This window comes from Pteronotus mesoamericanus, unplaced genomic scaffold (genome assembly GCF_021234165.1).
Source record: "Pteronotus mesoamericanus isolate MK-2021 breed Mesoamerican mustached bat unplaced genomic scaffold, CSHL_Meso_final contig_20, whole genome shotgun sequence".
In the NCBI taxonomy this organism is placed as follows: domain Eukaryota; kingdom Metazoa; phylum Chordata; class Mammalia; order Chiroptera; family Mormoopidae; genus Pteronotus; species Pteronotus mesoamericanus.
This window is the reverse complement of record NW_026555085.1, coordinates 56100218-56122356: the sequence shown is the minus strand read 5'-3', so window position 1 is coordinate 56122356 and position 22139 is coordinate 56100218. Positions and strand designations below refer to the sequence as shown.

At 37.9% G+C, this 22139-nt stretch overlaps 1 protein-coding gene across 1 annotated transcript; it reads left to right on the top strand.

Annotated features, from left to right (window-relative positions):
- The first annotated feature begins 7590 nt into the window (after nucleotides 1-7590).
- On the top strand, nucleotides 7591-20948 carry MCHR2 (melanin concentrating hormone receptor 2). The gene is made up of 5 exons (XM_054568874.1): nucleotides 7591-7772; nucleotides 13229-13438; nucleotides 15531-15725; nucleotides 17954-18073; nucleotides 20523-20948. The coding sequence occupies exons 1-5, from the start codon at nucleotides 7591-7593 to the stop codon at nucleotides 20836-20838; spliced, it is 1023 nt and encodes a 340-aa protein (XP_054424849.1). The 3' UTR covers nucleotides 20839-20948.
- The last annotated feature ends 1191 nt before the right edge of the window (nucleotides 20949-22139 follow it).

Here is a 22139-nt window from a genome sequence, read left to right as displayed (position 1 = left end):
AAGCTACGTTCTCAGTGAAATTAATTACAAGTATCATCAATCAAGTAAGAGGAGGGGAATCATCCTGCAGCTGCTGAAATAGTGTTAGTTAAGTGGAAAACTGCGTTGCCTTTGGCTGCGGCCCTGCCCAACAGGCCCATCGATGGCACGATCTACCTTCACGTCTCCCCACACCTCTGCCACGTAACGGACTCTCTGCCTGAGCAGGTTCTTAAAGCATTTTTCTGCCTACCCAATTTGGGGTGTTATAGTTGAGTTTACCACATAGTAGAAGTATTCATACTCAGCTTATATTTATTTCTAGAAAGTAATGATATGGATTGAATATTAGCATGATAAATTATATGTATCTAGTAAACTTCATTGTGCTTGAAATAACTAGTAATAGCTCTGTTTTTAAGCAAGTGAGTCTTCTTCAAAACTGAGGAAATAGCATGGCATTTTGAGTTTCAGATTTAATACTTTGCTGTGTTTTTTTTTAATGTGTTGCTAAGTAGAATTGACTTATCCATTAGGCACAATAGTCACCGTGCCCAGGGTCCATGATAGCTTTAGGGAACAATGAAATGTTTTAATTTTTTATATTCAAAATAAAAATATAATATAGCCTGGATTATATTTGCCTTTATGCCAATGCTATTATAAAATAGAATTTTTAATGCTTTTTACAGAAGAAGGCTTTCATGAAAGCAAAAGTGACTAGGACAGTAATGACACAGCCCTGCAAGGATTGATAAACACAGCTCCCACCGAACAGTCTCACAGATACTCTGTACTTCCTAAGCAACGAGTAAATTTCCTTCCAGCTATTTAAAAAAAAAAATTCTCTAGCAAAATGATGAGTTGGAGTTTTGGAGTTTTTTCTAAGAATCTAAAGAGTTTAGAAAAAGAAGACCTGGAATGTGAGAGCCTGGACTCTCTAACCTGTTTTCAAATTAGCAAAGAACATTCTCTTCCAGCTGATACAGTTCAAGGTCAAAGGAGATTTTGAACGTGCTAATCAAAATGTTAGCTATTGCTTGAGCAGAGGAAAACTAATTTTGTTCACACGTTTTGCGAGTGATTCATGAATGAGTGGGATAACATGTCAGACTGTATCCCAGACCTTAATCACTTATCAGAAGTTAAACATTCATTTATTTAAATCGAACCAAATGATTAAATATAACTTCATGATAAAAGCAAAGTTAAGTATTAGCATTATAACCTCTATAAGCCTACGATCACTTTTGATGTTGTGGAATGTATAAGTTGCTGACAAAGAAATGTGCTTGGCAAGGGGCGAGCAAGTGTGTGAGGACAAACACTAGCAAAGGATGAAAATACCTTAAAGGCAAAATGAATTTGAGCAGCAGGCCCTGGATTCCAGCCAGCACCCATACCTCAGCAAGGCCTCCGTAGTCCAAGTGCAGAGACTGGAAGGTCCTGGAACGGAAGAAGCTACCCGAACGTGAGAGCTGATGTAAGACACAGGGGCTTGAACCCCTGGAGGTCAAGTGCGTGCTGCATCAGGAAACACTAGGAAGCTGGGGAGTGCTGGCAAAAAGCCACAGGTGATGCTAAATGAAAGCTGAGACTTGCTAGCTTGCAGCAGCCATGCCAGGGAACCTTTCTTTTTGACAGGTAGGCAGTGGTTTGGAAGAGTGAGCTGTGGAGCAGCTGTGGCTACACAAGTGGAGCCTCCAACAACCTGCTCCTTCACACCATCAATCACCATCAGTAGCTACATCTTCTAGGGCGCAAATGCCAACCTGAGATGCCCCAAATCCACACAGAGGTGGGGCCCACCGGACTACAACTGGGTTTTATATGGGTTGAAAAATCTGACATAAAAAAGATGAGGCTTGTGCAAAATCATAGTTTCCTAAGACTAGATTCTCAGCTGCAAAATAGATGATATTTTAAAATTGTTGTCATTTGGAAAGATAATTAAAGATTATACAACCAAAACTTGGAGGAGAAAAGTATTAAAGAGGTTTGTTTGGCAATTAAAAAATGTTATTTTCCTGGATTTTGTGTTTGGGAAATGTTTAGCTTTTTAAAATTTATAATGTGTTATGTCTTTTCTCAGTCTAAATAAACACTTGTAACTTTGTTTTTTCTTAAAGAGCACCCCTCTCCCTTGCATAAGCTAAAGAACCCACAAATCTATGTCTATTCCTGGCTGCACACCCACAACTACATGTGAGATCCAATTCCTTCATTGTTTTAGTGAAGGGAAACATGTTTCTGGTTAGAAAAAGGAGACAAGTGACAAATGTTATGAATGTTTTGGATAAAAAGTGAAATGCCTTTGTATCAGTCAAGGGTGAGCAGAAGGTTCAGTTGTTCAGGCTACCTTGTTTGCCCACTGCTTATCCTGAGGAGATAGCTGAGACAGGCATGAATGAAACGGTGGATACGTTTAAAATACACTCCCAGCCAATTTGACCATATTTTTACAACATCATCACCAACTCATAGTGAATAGGATAAACTCCATAGTTTCATCTCTCCAGCTTCTCCATGTCACTTAGAGATATATGGAACACGGAGAGGCAAGAGGTGGAGGGGACACTCTCTGGCTGAGAGAGGTGACCAAGCTTGGTTTTCCCATGTTTAAATCAGTTCATTGTAGCTGCTATCTAGACAATAAATTGAAAGAGCATCATGGGAGTGATCCAGTTTCCTGGTTTCCTTTACTGTCTGAAGTGTTTTGAGCTAATAGCTGGTACTATGTTTTGTTAAAGTAATTTTAAAAGTAAGTCATTAGACCGAGGTGGCCCTACTGCCTTGGTAGCCTATGGAAACTAACCAAGGTCCTGAGTCAGAATCTATGCACTTGAATTTGGGAAATAACACTTAGGAACAACCAATCACAAGCAGTAAACTAGGCTCTCCCAAAGGAGGCAAACTTAAGCTCTAAACAATCAAATAACTCCCTAACATTGCTTTCTGCATCTTCTCTCTAAGAACCTTGGCCCTGTCTCCTGTTGGTGGAGGGTTCCTAAACACTTTTAGCTTGGTGCTGCCTGATGTGAATTGAGATTTGCTCAAATGAACTTGAGAGTCTTAATATGCCTCAGCTTGCCCTTTAACAGTTTCTAAACTTACTCACTGCAGATAAAAAATTAAAAGGTGGCAGCCCTGTCTCAGTTCACAATTCTTATTCCTACAATTCTTAGCACTCCACCCCCACCCCCTGGTTCTGTACCCCAGTAAGAAAGCTCTGCTGCATGGCAATGATGACGATGATGATGTGATGTGCTGGTGATAATGACTGACATTAATTGAACATTTACTAGGATACATTATGCTCAACGTGTATTCATATTATCAAATTAATTATCACAATTATACTGTGAGATAGGTACTGTTATTACTGGGGAAACTGAGAAGTAAAGAGACTACTTAACCAAAGTTACAGATTGTAAGTCACAGAACACAGTACATTTATATAAACCATAAACGTTGTAACCGCTAATACAACCATAAACCCTAGTATATTAGAATGTAACTCCAGGAGGTTGAAATCTTGTTGATCTTGTTCTTTGCTATAGACATTATAATGTTTGTTGAATGAATAAATGAGCATGCCTGGAGATGATTAAAATAGATTCCTCAAAGAGAGTTTCAATACAATGGAAGGAGATGGATGGATCAAGAGAAAACTAATGAGCCCAAGTTAGTTGGGCTATAACTTGAAAAACAAATCTATACAGCTTGGACTCACAGGTGCGCATGGGGGCAAGGGTGTAGCAGATAAACATAATTGTTATATTTTGTGCTTTGTGGCCATTTGAACATCCTTATTGATTTTGCTAGTTATTAGCAGCAGGTGTTTCCCCCATTAAATTATTTTCTGATATTTAACTCAAAAATAATAAGTAGCCATAAAGTTAGCTGATTAGATTGGCTTAATCATATCATCATGACTATGTTTACAGAAAAATAGTTGAGGATTATTACTTTAGGATTTTTTAAAAAATAATCAAAATTGTGTGAAATTATCACTGTAATGTAAGCAAACTCATCGACTGTTAGTTCTTTTGTTTTATTCTCTGCATCATGCTCTTCTTTACCATATATGTTTTCTTATCACTTTTCAGACTTCTTAATATTCTCTTGGTTCTTTAAAAAATCTAATTTCCTTTCAATTCATTCCGCATTTTGCTTGTCCTCGTCCTCATGAATAAATTGTGTATGTATGAAGATATCAGTGTATATAGATGAACAATGTGAATCAGAATACATTAAACTGACATTGTCAGTCTTCTTTCAACACCAACCTCACAAACATTAGTTTCCGTTTTTAAGAAAAAAACTTGTGCTACATTAAGCCATCGTCAACTATTTTTAAACCCGTTTTATGTGGTTACATTCCAAATAAGTGTCAAAGTTTATAATTTAATGAGAAAGTTTTATATTTAGAAAAGTTTCAAAAGAAAAGTATTTACTTTAATACCTGGGTAGATGGGTTCATTCCAGAGGTACCACATGAGGACAGAGAGTGCACACGGAGTTTTCTGCAAAGAATGTTTATTAAGTTAATCTTATTTGAGCCTTGGCTTTCGTTATAAAATCAGAAGGAGATGTCCTGCATAAAAAATAGCCTTAGATACATGTGAATCATACTTAAGAACTGAGAGTTTATTTGTATAAAAGAATTTTAAAAATAACCTTCTGAGTAAATATTAACAATATTTAAAATGTGAACATAATTTAAATAATAATGCTTAAAAACTTTTTCATCAGTTCCGAATTAACAGCCATCAGTGTGTTCATATTTTGTTTCTGTATATTTAACTAATAAGCAGTGTCTATTAAGGACAGAAAGATAAGGGTATGGTACTTACTGCGCCTTACGAAGCACCAAATATCGTTGGACACTGCCGCTTACGTTTAGCAGTCACAGGCCTGGAGGGGAAGCGAGCCGCTGCTTAGCGCAGCCAACACGACAAGGTGAAGGACAATGAGGCCCTTTTCCTTGACACGGACTTATTATTTAACTGATGAATTTCTCAAATTTGAAATTTAATAAATTGGTAAGACAAGAAGCTTCTTATGAATATGATAGAAAGATTCACAAAATTTTAATTATATAGAATTTTCACAGATACCCCAGTTTGCCCTGACTTTGAATTCTAACATTTACAGGCAATATTCAACGTGAAATTCTAATTGACAAGAAGGAAAAGCCAAGGCAACAGGGCTCCTACTTTGTCAGGTTTCTAGTGACATTAAGTAAAAATTTTAAAAGCTAAGAGTTTATTCTCAGTGTTCTTTCCATTGTAATTACTGTTTACCAATAACTTCCTTCCCCACTTTCTGAAGTTCCCGTCTCCCTCAGAGAACTTGAGATCTGGGAAATAAATAGAGCAAAAGGTACAGAGAGATGAAAGGGTGAGGCTGAAGAGGTTTGGGTCGAGATTTCAATAGCCTAGGAATTGTCAATAACAAGTGAGCCATCTGACTTTGCAAATTTCTTTTGTTAAATATTAAAAAATAATTAACATGTAACCATTTAGATTATACTCCCAAGTCTTAGATGCTAGGCCATTAGTTTTAGAAACACACGTCTTAGCATGACTATTGGCTAAAACTTGGGGAGTCATATTCCTGTAGGTTATATTTAGAGAAGAGGTATTGAAATCTATAAATTATGTGGGGGATAATGGGTATTGCTACACATAATTCATTGGGAAAAGTTTGCCCTTATGTTAAATGTAAATCATCATTTCCAAAAATGTGTATGTTCTCCAAACCTATTAATTTGAATATATAATCTATATTTTTTTAAATTTGTGGTAACTGTAAAATTAAAACTGTCATAAAAGTTAATTTTCATCTCTTCTTTTAAACTCTAGATTTTTGTGTATCCCTCAAAATCTCTCTTAAACATTTGTTTTTATGATCTAAATAACAGAATAAAAATTAAAATAATCATCTTGACTTTTTTAAAAACCCACATTTGTTGTTTTTAAAACAGCATGAGGTAACTGACTGTGAATATGTTTCTGTGCATGAAATTCTTCAGTGAGTTCAGCCAGTCAGATATGTATCGCTGTTTCACCTGAGAATGGCTCTTTGCTAAATTTTTGCATGCATTTTGGCATCAAGTGAACAGAAACACAAAGTTAACATTTATATTACCTGATTTTTAAAGTTTGAAATAACTGAATAGAAAAGTAAAAGATAACAGGGGCATAGGAGGTAATTTAAGAGTAATATAAGTATTAATAAAGAAAAAAATTTAGATTATTGCCTTGAAAACATGTTAGACTGCTTTGCAAAAATTATTTTTACTATTACTATAACATGTAGAGTCATATGTAATAGAGGTGACCATCAATTTGACTTTTCCAGTTATCACTTTTTATTATTCTTTATATATTTACCATTATTATATATATCCCTAATACTATAGTTTTGCCCATATTTTTAAATTCTATATAAATTAAATCATACTCTATAAATTTTTGCTTTTTATCCAAACTTAAGTTATTAGATTCATCTGTTATTATATGTAATTATAGTCTTTCTTTCTAGGGCTGTGCAATATTTCATTGTGTGAATATATCACAGTCTTTTTATCCATCCCATTGTTAATGGGTATTTTGATTATTTTCAGTTTAAAACATTTAAAATAAACCTTCCTGTGAATATTTTTGGACACTTCTCTTGGTACACATAAACTTGTATCTCTAAGTATATCCCACCTAGTGGGGAGTTTTCTGAGTCATTAGATAATATATATTTATTCAGCTTTAATAAATAATGTCTCCCTGGTTTCCACAGTGATGTATCAATTCATATTCTCACCAGTAGTAGAAGTTTCTGTGGTTCCATAACTTCAACACTTGGAAATCTCAGACTTGAAATTTTTTACCAATTTGATAGGTATGTATAAATATCCCACTGTGGTTTCAATTTGCTTTTTCCTTATCACCAATAATATTGAATTCTTTATAAAAATGTTTATTTAACATTGTATACCTGTTTTGTAATGGCTGATTCAAGTCTCTGGACATTTTTCTATTGAGTTGTCAATATTTTTCTCATTGGTTTGTATACATATTTTAATATTTTGAACAGCCTTTTGTTGGTTATATGTCTTAGATATATCTTGTGAGGCTTGCCTTTTTGCCATCTTAATGATATCTCTTTATTCAGTTTTCATGTTACTTTTTACTTTTTATGAACATATTTTACCAATAGACTACTGACTAAGATATTTAATCCAAAATATGAAGCATCTACTCTACCCCGTCTCTCAAACATCCATTTTATCCTCTCACATACTTTTTTTTATTCTCGTAAAAAAAATATATATATATAATATGAGACCAATCCACTTAAGAAATTTTTAAGTGAACAGTACATTGTTGAATGCTGTATAAGCACAATATTGTACAACAGATCTCTAGAACTTTCTTACAACACCCACCCTGGAATCTTATGCTGTATAGATTCTTGGTTCAGAGAGGACCCCAATAAATATTTTTTGAATTAAGTTAAACAAAATCTCTATTGAGGGAACTGCCTCAAAAATTCACTAGATAAATCATTTCCTGTTCCTTCACAGCTTTAACTGTTGTAAGTTCATGAACAATGAATTCACTTCACTCTGCATGTTGGAACACTTCTGCTGAACTTTTGAACAAATCCTGGAATAAAGAGTTTGCCTATCAAACCCTCGGAGTTGTGGACACAGCCCTCCTCCCTGCCATGATTGGGATTATCTGCTCAACAGGCCTGGTTGGCAACATCCTCATTGTATTCACTATAGTAAGGTAAGGTTTCTTCTTTTCCATAATTTAGGGACCTTCATGCTCCCTAAATAAATGCTTTTCTCCCTGGAAGTTTTTCTTAATTAAATCAGGTTTGGCAAATATTTGCTTAAGATAATTTTTAAAAATTCTACATATATTTTTATCGTGCATTAAATAACATCTGAGTTACAGGTCTCAAAATGCCAAGACCTAGGCCAGGGCTTACTGCTGGGTTAGGGAATTTTTAGAATCATGATTCTCAGTCTTAGATACGATACATATTAGAATCACCTGAGGAGCTTTTTAAAATTCTAATACACACTTTCACCCCAGACCAATTAACTCAGAATCTCTGGAGGGGGAGCCCAGGCGAGGACTGAAACTGTGAGGCAATCATTTTATTTTCCAGCAATAAGAGTTATCCTAAGAAGTTGACCAGGCTGGGCTGGTAAAAAGATTCATTTTCACTCACTTGGGCAAGAGAGAGGCTGTGCCTACTTACCCAAAGATGCAAGCAGCCATAGATGGTACACTGTCCCCCTCAGTATTGACCACCCCCAAGGAGGCCAAACAAGAATCATAGTGATGCTGGGAAGCAAACCATGAACTCACCTATGACTCTGCCAAAGGAAGATTAGAAAGATGTATAAAACATATATACTAAAAAAATAAAAATAAAAAATAGGCTTAAGTAAGATGAAGCTTCCAGAATAAGATCTTCAATATGGCTTCTTTTTTTTTTTTTTTTAATGTAAGAAGCAATTTGTTCCTTGGGAGGGTGGCTATAGAGTAGTGAGGCCAGATCATGACTAGTCTGTTATACTTTAAACTTATAGTAGATCAAAAGGAAGCCAGCTTAGAAAGTGTAGGAGGAAAATTGGGCCAATTATAACATAGCATTTCCCCCCTGTTATTCTTCAGAGAGATTAATGAACTCAACCCCATAACTCAGCTATTCTCCACAGCCACAGTGGGCCTTGGGAAACTATTTCAGTAAAGGAAATGACATCTTTCTCCGTTGATTCCCCACCTCCATGTCCTGAACACATCTTTCTCCTGTCTACCGACAGGTCACTTCAAGTGAACAGAGACTCTCTAAGGAATGTTCTGTCTCCTAATAAATAAAAAGTTCCCACTTTGTCACTGCCTGCCCTCAACTCCCTGTCAAGGCAACTCATTCACGCTGAATCATGAATTAATAAACCATCTTACTTCTTAACTCTTGCAATGGTGTCTATGCAGAAATGACAACAGGGACGGTATGTTAACCTGAAGGAATACCAATGGCCTAATGGCAGAAACCAAGTTGCTAAGAGGAAGAGAAAATGCTTAGAACAAGCCGTCTTCCTTTTTCCCAGCTTAAATCATAACTAGTAGTTCCTTTTGACCCAGCCCTCTACTGCTTCCAGAGTGTCAACCATATATAAGCTCTCGTTGGGATCTCATTGGGATCTATTGAATATCTCTTTGGGATATCCAAAACTTTCTACATGTATACCCTATGTGTTAGGTGCTACAGAACCTCCCAGCCACAGCTGTTCAAATAAACTGAAAAGTTGGTGGGAAGTCCTTACTGCTATCGTCCAAAACACCAAGACAACTCTGGAATCTAAAGTGTTTTGGATGTGTTTCCCAAGAGCATAAATGAGGGCATAAAAATGAAAACAGAATTCCCACTTAGGTTCTCTTTCCACTATATTATTCTGTGTCTAGAGCAGGGTCGGCAAATAATGTGACGGTATTCTTAACCGTCCCATGCTTGGCAGGCATCTCTAACCACACAGGTCTGTCCTGCAGTTATGCCTGTGGGAGGACTCGACTCTTAAGCACAGTGCTTAATGAAATCACTGCTAATACACTGAGGCTGGCTCACAATAGGAATTTAATTCAACTAGAGTTAAATGCCAAACTGGGGCTGGTAAAACAAAAACAAACAAAATCAGGAAACTAACACTGCTTCCCATCACCATCTCTACCCCAACACCACCACCCTGAGCCAGGTGGAAAAAAAGAGGTGCTTTCATGGACCCCGGGAGTCTGGGCCGCCTGATGGGAGCTGTGGCCACAGTAGGACTTGGGACCATGGAGTTGGGCCTGTGGGAGAAGATGAAGCCATGGAAGGGATACAACCTCTGCCAGAGAGGCCAGCAGCCGGGAAGGAAGGGAAATACCCCGTCTCTACTCTCCTACTATCCTCCAATGTCCCTCCAGTAGTGCTGCCTATTGGCCAAAACTAACCAAAACCAGTTGGCAAGGAGGCCTAACAACAAAGCTGGGGATAAGGGGCAAGTGGATTTAAGAGCAAGCTGACCAGCAAAGCATCCTCCTGCGTGAGTGGTGTTATATGTTTTGTTAGTTTCATTTAATCCATAATATATAATGCTATTTCTAATTGCAAAACATAACATTCTTTTAAAAGAAAATTTTTAAAACACTAAAAATACAAAGAATAAAGTCAAAATCGTTATACTACTATTACCAAATAGATAATCATTGTGATCATTTGACATATTATTCCAGCATATTTTTAAACAAATGTTTAAATAAATCTGAGGTCATACTTTTTTACTTAAGTATTTTCACATTTGATTATATATTCTTACTAACTATGATTTATAACAACTATATTATTTATTGGATTGCATTATGGGACATTATAACTTATTTCATTGTTCTTCAAATTAGTAAGCATTAGATATGGCCATGTTAGCCATGTGGAAAACATATTAGCTGAAATGATCACTAGTCTACATTTTTTATTTTAAATTTTTTAGTCATGAGAAACAGAAATCTAATGATGTCTGGCCACAGGACACCTAAGGATAAATTAAACCTAAAAAAAGAATGCAAGTTGTTATTTTTAATTTCTATGCTGTCACCTTCAGTAAAAAAAAAAAGCAATAATAAATATAATGTGCTATTTTTATTGCTCTCATACCTTATGCCCAGATAAACACATCATTTGCTTCAGAATTCCCTTTTTCTGTACAAAACATCATCTAGAAACACTTTTATTTATTCTTTTTTATTGCCAGTTAATGGCCTGCACTGTCCTCAACAATGGAATTACCATAGTTGATTATCAGTAAACGATGGGTGTCTGTCTAGAGAACCAGCAAGAACCATCCATCTAACCACTACAGTTAGGACCTCAGCAACCAGTTATGGTTTATATCCCAATTTAAATAGAAATAACATCTATTTAGGGCCTAAAATTTATGGGATTTTTTGTTGTGTTTTTGCATTTGGGTTTGTTTTAGTGTTTTTATTGTTTGGTTGGTTGGTTGATTTGTTTGTTTGTTAAATGTAGAACTCTTTCGACTTGACCTCTGGTATTTGTTCTCCCCCCGATGCCCCCCCTCACCCCTACTTCTCCTCACCATTTCCCACACCCAATGTTCTAGAGAGACCAAGAATGAGAGACTAAGAACAATCACTTGGATGCTTTTTTGGTTGATGCAATCCTTTCCTCAAGTGCCTTTTTCTTGGTCTTTCTGATATGGGCCATCACCCTCCTGGGGGCAAGGAACCAGCCTGCTCTATCAAGAGTGTCCGAGTGTGGCTGATGAGTGAGGACTCAGCAGCAGTAACTTCCCCATCCAATGTGTGATGCCAGGCCCTGGGTAAACATCCTCACCCAGACTGAGGTCTCAAGTAAGGATTTGACGGCTCACATTTCACAGTCTGTAGAATTTGCATTCCATGAATAATGAAGATACACACTGGCTTCCAAACCTCAGAGCAACAGTCCTGAATCCAGAGGCAACTAGCAATTGTGGCATAATCTTAGGGCTTATTCTTATGTGCACTTTAAATTCTTATTTGTCCTCAGTTTAGATGCCACTTCTGCCAAGAAATCTGTTTTGACCGTCACCAAAGGAGGGGTTAGAGACCTCTTGTGTACTCCTTGTTCTTGTTCTAGCTTTCTCTCATGACATTATAATGTGATCATTTCACTAGACTACAAGCTCCTTGATATTATAGCTTATAGATGATTTAGCCTTGCAGCGCCAGAGCACAACATTATGCCCAATATATAATTGGTGTTCAATGAAATGTCTGTTGAATTATAAAAGTGACTCCCTGATAAAGACAGTGCTTATGTATTATTGAATGTCTCAACTCCTATAAGACAGGAACTTAAAATTGAAATTTCTGCTCTCAGAAAATTATTTTGCCTATAGAGGAGAGTGCCACATCTAGATAGCATTGAATTTAGTCCCCCAGCAGGAGAAATGAGATCGTTCTGTTCATTCATTCAGATTTCTTCTCCATGCTGTCTGGTTTCAAGGTCTTAGTGAATAGTCTTTGTTATTGGGTTAGATTTCATTAGAATATTTCTTAAAAAATTGTTGAAATTTTTTAACAATGGCCTCAGTTAAGATTTGAACATCTAGCTTCAGTAGGGAAAAATGCTTTGCACAATGGAACCCATTTATTTTTCCCTATTCAGTTGTTTTTGGTACTAGGGATAGGTAAAGAGTAAGCCTTTTGCCTGAGTGAGATTAGAGTTGGTACAGTTTGTTATCATGTAGAAATTACCCCAAAATCTAGTGGCTTAAAACAAACATTTATTATCTCACGCAACCAAGGGTCAAGAATCCAAGCAGCAGCTGAGCTGGATGATGCTGGTTCAGGGTCTCTCATAAAGTTGCAGTCAAGCTGCCCTGTAGGACAACGGCCATCTTGGCTGGGGCTGTAGCATCAACATTCAAGGTAGTCACTCACACACCTGGCAAGTTGTTGCTTGTTGTTGGTAGGCGACCTCAGCTCCTCTCCATGTGGACCTTTCCACGGGGTTACTTAAGTATTACCACAAGACAGCAGCTGGCTTCCCCAGAGAAAATGATCTGAGACAGAAAAGAGAAAACTCCACAATACTTTTATGTGCTAATTTCAAATGTCACACACTGTCATTGCTGCCATATTCCATTTGTTAAAAATGAGTTATTGCCCTGGCCTGTATGGCTCAGTTGGTTGGGCATCGTCCTGCAAACCAGAAAGTCACAGGTTCGATTCCCAGTCAGAGCACATGCCTGGGATTACGGATTCCATCCCTAGTCAGGGCATATTTTAAGAGGCAACCAATTGATATTTCTCTCTCACATTGATATTTCTGTCCCTCTCTTTCTCCCTCCCTTCCCCTCTTTCTAGAATCAATAAAAGAAAAAAAAATTTTAAATGAGTTACTAAGTTCAACCCACATTCAAAGGAAGGGAATTAGGCTCCATCTTTTGAAAGCAGTACCAAAGAATGTATGGACATATTTTTAAACCACCACAGTTAGATATCAGGTATATAGTTCAAAATGTTTAAATATACACAAGACTAGGCACTCATTCATATGTGCATTTGTGTAGGTTTTCCTTTAATTTTTAAAATCTCTTTTGGCAATTGAAAATTTTTAACAGATGATGTAAATTGAAGAAGGTACATACTTTCAATGTCAGTCTTCTGTTTCCATCCATTTCTTTCAGGTCAAGGAAAAAAAGTATTCCTGACATTTATATCTGCAACCTGGCTGTGGCTGACCTGGTCCACATAGTTGGAATGCCTTTTCTCATTCACCAGTGGGCCCGGGGAGGAGAATGGGTTTTTGGGGGGCCTCTCTGCACCGTCATTACATCTCTGGATACCTGCAACCAGTTTGCCTGCAGTGCCATCATGACTGTAATGAGTGTGGACAGGTAAGTGAAGAGACTCCAAAATATTTTAACATAAAGCAGAGGTGCCTATGCTTCCCCAGCTACATCCCACTGTGATCAATATCAGGGCTGGTTCGTAGCAGCAAGGCTCTTCTTCCTGGGGAACCAATGACTTAAGAATTTTTGTTCCAACGTTCACCGAAGTCTATTTTTAATGGAAAGATTAAAACACTAAAATCACCTTTTTTCTAATCATTCTTTTTGACCTGTGTTACTTATTCACTGCATTAAAAAAAAAAAGGATCTCAAAATCAGGAAAAGTTGGAAATGAGAATGCTCCCCATCGTTCTGGCAAGAAGCGGAGACTCCAAGGAGTGAGGGTATTTGCTGAAGGTACAGGGGGGCGATGGCAGAAGTAAGTCTCCTCACTCCCTGTCCACACAGCAGAAATTGTCTCACAGAGCAACCCTCTTAAAATCTCGATCCACCTTCCCACCCCAATCCCAACCCCAACCCAGCACATTTGATCTCCCTTGTTCTGATTTCCTTTGCTTCAAATATATGACATAGATTAATTTACTCTGTGTGTGAGTGAGGGTGTATTGTTTACTGTCCAGCTTCCCCTACCCCTCAAATGTAAATTCCACAAAGGCAGGGTCTTTGGTCACTAAGATATCCCAAGTGTCTATGTAACAGTGCCTGGCAAGTGGATGCTCAAAAAATATTGATGAAGAAATGACTGTCAGTCTTGAGGGCTGTGTTAAATCTCCCTGGGTCCATCCAGGGCTTCTTCCTGAGCTCTGACTCTTTTACCTGTCCAAGTGGGCCTTTGGGTGGCGAAGTTATGAGCAGTTCTTCAGATGGATAAATGAAGGAATAGCAAGGTTCATATACATATTCACTGGATGATTATTCAGACATGAATAATGATGGCAATGTTTAATGCATTTTTATATCCTGCTGCTTTTCTGTGGAAGAATTTTCCAAATATAGAATGTGCTTCTCAAGTTCTAATGAACATCACACTTGTTAATCAGCGTCCTGTGCAAGTCTAGTTAGTTCACCTGATGCCAGGGAATGCAGACAGTATGCTGAGTGAAGCCTGTGAGCCTGCCAGGGTTCCAACATTAGGGAGAAAGCCCTGCACAGGCCGGACCACTGCAGAAAAGCAATGGAAATTGCAGGCCTTACCAATCATAATCCCATTCTTGGAGATAATAAAACCTGCTTCATCCCTGTATGGGGAGTAAAGGAGAGCATTGGCTTTTCCTGTCATTGTACCTCTTCTGTGAACGTCTTACAGTACCACCCCTGTCCCCAGCAAAACTCTACTTTTTCAAATACTCTCCCTTCTGGGTCTGAATTCTCTTTTTCATCCTTTAGCTTTTAGTTGGCTCTGAAAAATCCTTCTTGGATTTGCTGGAGAACCAAATGTGTTGGATGTGTCAGGATTTCAAGTTTGATTAATGGTTATCCTTTTTTGTGGATCAAAAATGGAAAAAAAAGAAAAGAAAAATACAGCTCCATGAAATTAGCCCATTTCCCCCTCTGGCCCCCAGCCTAAGTTCTCTGAGGGATTTGCGTTGTCTATACTAGTCACATTTGTTTATTCTGGCTGTGATTTGTCTGAACTGAACCTCCAAGAGCCTGGGGACCCTACGGGAAAGCCATCTGAGCAAAATGCCTGTCTCACTGGGTCTGAACCTCACCCTGCTGGGGGACCCTCCTACCAGCCAGTGCCCTTTCCCCCTGCCTGCCTCTACATCAGTAAATCCCATTGGGCAAAAGAGCCCTGCTTCCTGGAGGAAATCCTTGTGCAGAGACCAAGTTTTATAGAGCCTCATCTACAAGGAAAGTACCTTTGCAAAGAAAGAGTTTGCAGCACAGAATTTTACCATCATCAGTGTATTCGTGGAAGTGCCAGCTATTTCAGTGAGTGGTTTATTCAGACTTGCAGGGTCAAGAGTTGTTTTCTCTACAGGTAACAGCCAGCTCTTAATAAATATAATTCTGATAGAGGTGTGCTTCAGGGAGGATAATAATACTAATAATTTGCTCTTGTCATGTACCATTCATCCTTGGAGCTCAGTGTTTTTATTGATTGTTCCCAAACTCCTTTTAACTGGCTTTGCAGGTACTTGGCTCTCGTCCAACCATTTCGACTTACAAGTTGGAGAACAAGGTACAAGACCATCCGCATCAATTTGGGCCTCTGGGCAGCTTCTTTTATTCTGGCGTTGCCTGTCTGGATCTACTCAAAGGTCATCAAATTTAAAGATGGCGTGGAGAGTTGTGCTTTTGATTTAACATCCCCTGATGACGTGCTCTGGTAGGTTGTTACAACGTAAGAAAAATCTAGTTGAATTAAGTTACGAAGAGCTTCATCCTCCTTGTCTACATGCCGTGCAGAGCGTCCTTGGGGACCCTCTTCCAAACAGTCTTCTTGCTTAGCTGTCTGCATTCCACAATCAAGTTGATCGTTTCATTTTAAGTAGAGGGTAACCTTTAGAAAAAGATTATTAATTCAATCACGCAACCTCAGCGAGCACAAATATACATAAATAAGGATTTTAAAGATCCCTGGCAGCCAGACACAGCATGAATGCAGCAATCAAGGGAGGGACGGAATATCAAAAAGTGTTTCGGAGTTACCGAGATGCAAACCTTACCAATATACAACTGGAGTTTTGTTTAATTGTGTCTTTACCCCCAAAAATATATTCAAGTCCTTACTCTCAATACCTATGAATGTGATGTTATTTAGAAATAGGGTCCTCGCAGATATGTCAGGTTACTATGAAGTGACACTGGATTAAGGCAGGCCCCCAATGACTGGTGTCCTCATAAGGACCGGGAGATTTGAACAGACACATGGAAAAGACAACACCTGTGAAGATAGAGGCAGAGATTGGGGGAATATGCCCACAAGCCAAGGAACACCAAAGATTTTCCCAGAAACCACCAGAGGCTAGGAGAGAGTCACGGAGCGGATTTTCCCTCAGAGCCTTCAAAAGGAACCAACCCTGCTGACACCTTGATTTCAAACTTCTGGCCTCCAGTTCTGTGAGGAAATACATCTCTTCTGTTTTTTTAAAGCCACCTAGTTTGTAATAATTTGTTACAGCAGTTCTGTATAACTAATACAGCCTCCAACACGGGCATTTCTCAATATTTTAATTTGAAAAAAAAATTAAGTCAAAAATTTTCTACTTGGAATTTTGAACATAGCATGGAAGTTTATGACTAAAACTTTTTTTGATCACCTACTAACTGCAAGGTACATTGCTAGGTGCTTTTTACATCCATCCATACATTATCTCAAGTTGATCTGTCAGATTCCTTGTCCCATTCAACACTTTCAAATATTGAGTCATTTTCGACATAGACACAGCCCAAGAGGGATGGAGGTAGAGGACCCACAAATCCAGTAACAGCAAGCTTGCAAGGAGTGCAATGCAGGATTGATTATTTACTTGTTATTTCTCCTACTGGCATTGGCTGCACACACAGACATAAACCATCCACCAATCTAAAGGTGAAATGATACTTAATCACTGGTACTGTTAGATTAATATGGACCTCAACCTATCTGAAAGGACACAACCTGAGGCTCACTATATGACCATAGGACTTTGGCCTCAAAGAAATAAATAAAGATTAACTATTTTGCACCAATAGCTGCTCTGCTAATTTTGGTTGGTTATCATAAAGGACATTCTGAGGTTTGGCCTCTGTTGTTCCTCCTAGAATTTAATCTTAATGGTGAACTGAGACTGGAACTTCTGCGTTGCCTTCAGCATCTCTCTGGTCCCAGGGGCTCTCTCTCCCTCTCTCTGCCTCTGTCCACACCCACCCAGCCTGGGCCACCTCCTTTCACCAACACCAAGGTACTTCCAGGAAGGAGGGCACCTGGCATCTGCGCAGAACTGGAATTGGCTCACCTGAGAATTTTTCCTGGCAAAGCACTGAGGAAAGACGGGCTGATTTTACAACAAACCTTTTGAGGGGCCATCTGGAGCCTTGACTACAAACATGAGCTGTATAGCTAAACTCTCCATCTGGGTTCAAATGCCCCTCTGCCGCTTGCTAGCCGGCTGAAGTTGGGCAAGATACTTAGCCCTGCTGTGCCTTAGTTTCTTCTTTGGTATAATACACTGTTACTAATGCCATTGTGCTCATGGGATTGCATAGATTCAACAGGTTAAGATACGTAAAGCATTCAGATCAGTGCCTACTATATAATAAATGCCATTGCCTACTGTTGCTAATAACACTAAGGATAATTATAATAATAAGTATCCTTACCTGTTCCATACTCAGCAGTGCTGGCCTTGGCTACAGAAGAGGGAAGCATCATTGTCGGCAAACAATGAAGAGTAGGGCTTCTTCACAGGAAAGCACTCAAAGATCTTAACTTTTCCCCAAGGACTTTTACCCTGGGCCCTGAAAAATCAAAGACTCGTGCCTCATAAACTGTAAAAGTTAGTTCCTAGCATTGTGAGTAAATGTAACAGTCATGTCTGCTCTCTCTCTTTCTCTCTCTCTCTCATTTTACAGGTACACACTTTATTTGACGATAACAACTTTTTTTTTCCCTTTGCCCTTAATTTTGGTATGCTATATCTTAATTTTATGCTATACTTGGGAGATGTATCAACAGAATAAGGATATCAGATGGTAAGTGTTTGCTTATTTCTCTTTATTTATTAAAAGAATAATTCACAGATCCTGAGACATCTACAACAGAAATTTAAACAGCAATCACTTAAAACATACCACAGTTAGACATATGGGCATTAATGTCTATATGAAGCATTTTCTAAAAATAAGCCATGTTCTGAAGCAGATATTTGAGGATCTCTCAGTGGTAAAAGTTGAAATCACTGAGGTAGCATTTCCTAAAAATGTAAACAGAACTCAAGATTCTATTTAAAGAATAATTTTATAATGTTTTTTTAAATATTTTATCTGTACATTTTGCAGAATTATATACATATGTAAGTATCCTAGATGTTGTATATAACTACACATTTTTGTGTGTTAATTTTTTTAATTTATAGAAATATCTCATTAATATTTGAATTCTTAGGACAAGATTAATTTGGACTAAATGAAGACTTACATAAAGACAATAAACGTTGGGAGGACCTTTAAAGATACTTACCTCTAAAACTGTGTAAATAAATATAAATTATTTTCTACTTGAAATTGTACATACCAATTTATATAAATGCATAAGTCAGTGTTTTTATAAAACACGTTGCGTTAAAAAAAAGCGTTATTAAAATTTTTCCTTAGAATAGATGATTGTGTTTGGTTTTTCTTAAGATTTTATTTGTTAATTTTTAGAGAGAGGGAAAGGAGGGGAGAGAAAGAGGGAGAGAACTGTCAGCATGAGAGAAAAACATCAATTGGTTGCCTCTTGCACATGCCTTGACCAGGAGTGAATCAGCAACCTAGGCATGTGCCCTGACAAGTTATCGAACCAGAGACTTATTGCTTTGCAGGATGATGCCCTACCAACTGAGTCACACTGATCAGGCCTGTATTTGCTTTGAAAAGACAAGATTCCTGGGTTTCCCACACACATTGCATGTAACAAAGTGAAGACTAAAAAAATAGGTGAATATTTTATACACCCATCAGTCAAAACTCGTGGCAAACTCTGGTATAGATGGTCTATTGGCCCATGACATTTTTTCCCACTTAGAATTTCTTGAAATAATTTGGTAATACTACATTCTTCAAGGGTAGTCTATTTAGAATGGGAAAGGGACATAGCCATGGATATAGGGGGGGAAAACACCTTCTAAATGTGTCACAGAGAGCCGAGTTGGTGAGAAGGTTGAAATGGAATGTTAAGATGCCGACAGCTGGGAAGGATGCTTGAACCCTTTTCCAACAGTTCTCCAAAACAGATCGCTTTGCTCCCAACACCTCCTTCAGAAATGCCAAGAGAATCTTATGAAACAAAGCTCATACTGTAGAGTTATCCCTCAAAATGCAAAAAGTTAGAGGAATGATGGTGCTACTCTGATAAACTTTACAGAAATTCATCTTAGAATGACTTTCAACTGCCATGCTACTTTTCGCATTATTCCTCAGGTTTATTTTATCTGCTTCAGCCACGTCCAGCGTAATATCCACTAAATGCCTAACTATTACATAACATGATAAAATTTGGGAATTTATTTTTTTATGTTAGAATAATTTAAATTGACAGGGAAGTTGCATTAATAATGCAGAGAGTTCCTATATTCTCCTCATTCAGTTTCCCCATTAGCATCCTACCAGGAAGCATTTGTCAAAACAAACAAACAAACAAAAATGGCATTGGTACATTCCTATTAACTAATCTCAACCTTTATTGGATTTCACCAGCGTTTCCATTAATGTTCTTTTTCTGTTCCAGGACTCAATCCAGAGCACCACAGTCCATTTAGTTACCATGTCTCCTCAGTCCCCTCTAGTCTATAACAGTTTCTCCCCCTTTCCTTGTTTTTCAGGACCTTGGTAGTCTTAAGAAGTGCTAGTTAAGAGGTATCCTGCAGAATATCCCCCAATCCGGCCTTGTACAATTAGACCCTAGTTATGTGCTTTTGGGAAAAAATCAGCTCTTCTCATCAAAACACATCACTTGATTAGGGCAATGTTTACCAGGTTTCTCCACCATAAAGTTACTATTTATTTCTTTCTCTATTCTTTGGAAGCAAGTCACAATGTATAATCCACCCTCAAGGGGGAAGGGAGAGGGTGGGAATTAAGCCCCATCTCCATGAAAGGGGAAGGTCTATAGATATTATTGGAATTCTTCTGGAAAAACAAGTATGTCTCTTCTTCTCATTTTATTCAATACTATATTTGTATCAGTATAGATTCACGTATTTGATACTTTGGGCTTTAATTCAATACTATGTTATTTATTTTGCTTCTCAAAATCTTCCAGTTTGGAAAATTTGAGAAGTTTTTAACAAATGAAAATCTTTTTACAGTGCTCTGAGTAGGAATAAAAAGTGAGCTTCATATTGCACTGCATAGCCGTTATAAACTGTTCAAGAGGTTCTAGGAACCCATTGCCCTGTTGTTCCTAAGACTGTCTATGTTCTATCCGAATGTTGCTTTGTAGTTACAGCCCCAGTGTTCCAAGGCAGAGAGTGATGAAGCTGACAAAGATGGTGCTGGTGCTGGTGGCCGTCTTCATCCTCAGCGCTGCCCCCTATCACGTCATACAGCTCATGAACTTACACATGGAGCAGCCCACCCTGGCTTTCTATGTGAGTTATTACCTCTCCGTCTGTCTCAGCTATGCCAGCAGCAGCATTAACCCTTTTCTCTACATCCTGCTCAGTGGAAATTTCCGGAAACGCCTGCCTGGGGTGCAAAGGCAAGTGATTGAGAGGGAAATCCACAACATGGAAAACACTTCGAAATTGAGTTTTTAGGAGAGTACACGGATCACCAATCATTTCTATAGCTTGTCTAAGTTACTGGTATTATTAGAAGGACGGGAAAAATGGTGGATTTGTGTCTAGTCTTCTTATGCACTTGTGACTCTTAGTAGAGTGGAAGAGAAGTGTAACCATTCAAATGCAATGAGTGTAATATGCTAACCTTAGTAGACATAAAATATTTATCTGTACCTGAGAGTAGGGAATAGAATAGTCTAAGATACCCAACTCCATGGTTATAGATGTTATTTCAGCATGTTATAAACTAGTCACTGGTGGAAGTGACCGTCCATGACCACTGACTGAAAACTCACCAAGGAATCTGACCTTGCCATCCATAACTTTGGACTCACTGTAACAGTGCCCTTGGGGTTCCTAGAAGAGGACTTAAATTTGTCTATGTTTTATCTACAAATAGATAATTTCATGGGGTCCAATCTAATGCCTTCGACAATCAGCTTTGTCTGTTAGCATAATAGTTACCATGTATTGAATATGTGCAACATTTAAGATTGCATGTAACAAACCTGTGAAGTAAGTATTGCCTTAGTTTACTAAGCTCAGAAAGGTTAAGTGATAGGCCTAATGCTGCACAGCTACATAAGAGCTGGGCTGAATCCAGGTCTGCCTATTTTTGTGTTTTTACTGAATTACCTTGGCAACTGTACCTATTATGAAAGGAACCAATAAATAATTTGGGAGGTAGGGGTTGCTTTTTCCTGCAGCCCCACAAGGAAAGGAACAAAGTCTGAAAGAAATGAGTTGATGGTTTTAAGCATATTCTTTTACATTTAGCTTTGTTCTCATACCTATAAATTATAAAAAACCAGCATCTCTATTTTAATAAGAGTATTCTTCAGGATGTTAAGCATACACTTAACAACATTCTTTTTAGGTTCAATATGCTTGTTCAAGGGTACAAAAAGTAAATTAGCCCTTAAATTTGTAGGTATTCACATACGTTATACATAGCTATCTTTTCCTCTTTTGGCTTGTATAAAACATGTACTTTGAGATAGTAAGAAAAGAAAAATAATGCTTTTAAAGCCTGTATTCTCAACAAAGGTAAACCTTGTTATTTTGTTTGTGAATGAAATCTGTAATTCCACCTCCTTCTTCTAAATACATAAAACTGCTTGCTCTAAGGACATCTGATGCTGATTTTTAATCGGCCCTTAATATAAAAGTCACAGAGACCAGCTTTTTTAACAATCTAATCTCCATTTTTATATCTCAAATGCCAAACACTTGACTTTCAACTCAATGTACTTGATTCTAGACCTTTCAGAGGTGTT

Coding starts and splice junctions, on each gene's coding strand:
- MCHR2 (XM_054568874.1), top strand. CDS start 7,591: ATGAATTCACTTCACTCTGCATGTTGGAACACTTCTGCTGAACTTTTG. Junction 13,439..15,530: donor ACTGTAATGAGTGTGGACAG/GTAAGTGAAGAG, acceptor CTGGCTTTGCAG/GTACTTGGCTCTCGTCCAAC. Junction 18,074..20,522: donor CAGAATAAGGATATCAGATG/GTAAGTGTTTGC, acceptor GTTGCTTTGTAG/TTACAGCCCCAGTGTTCCAA.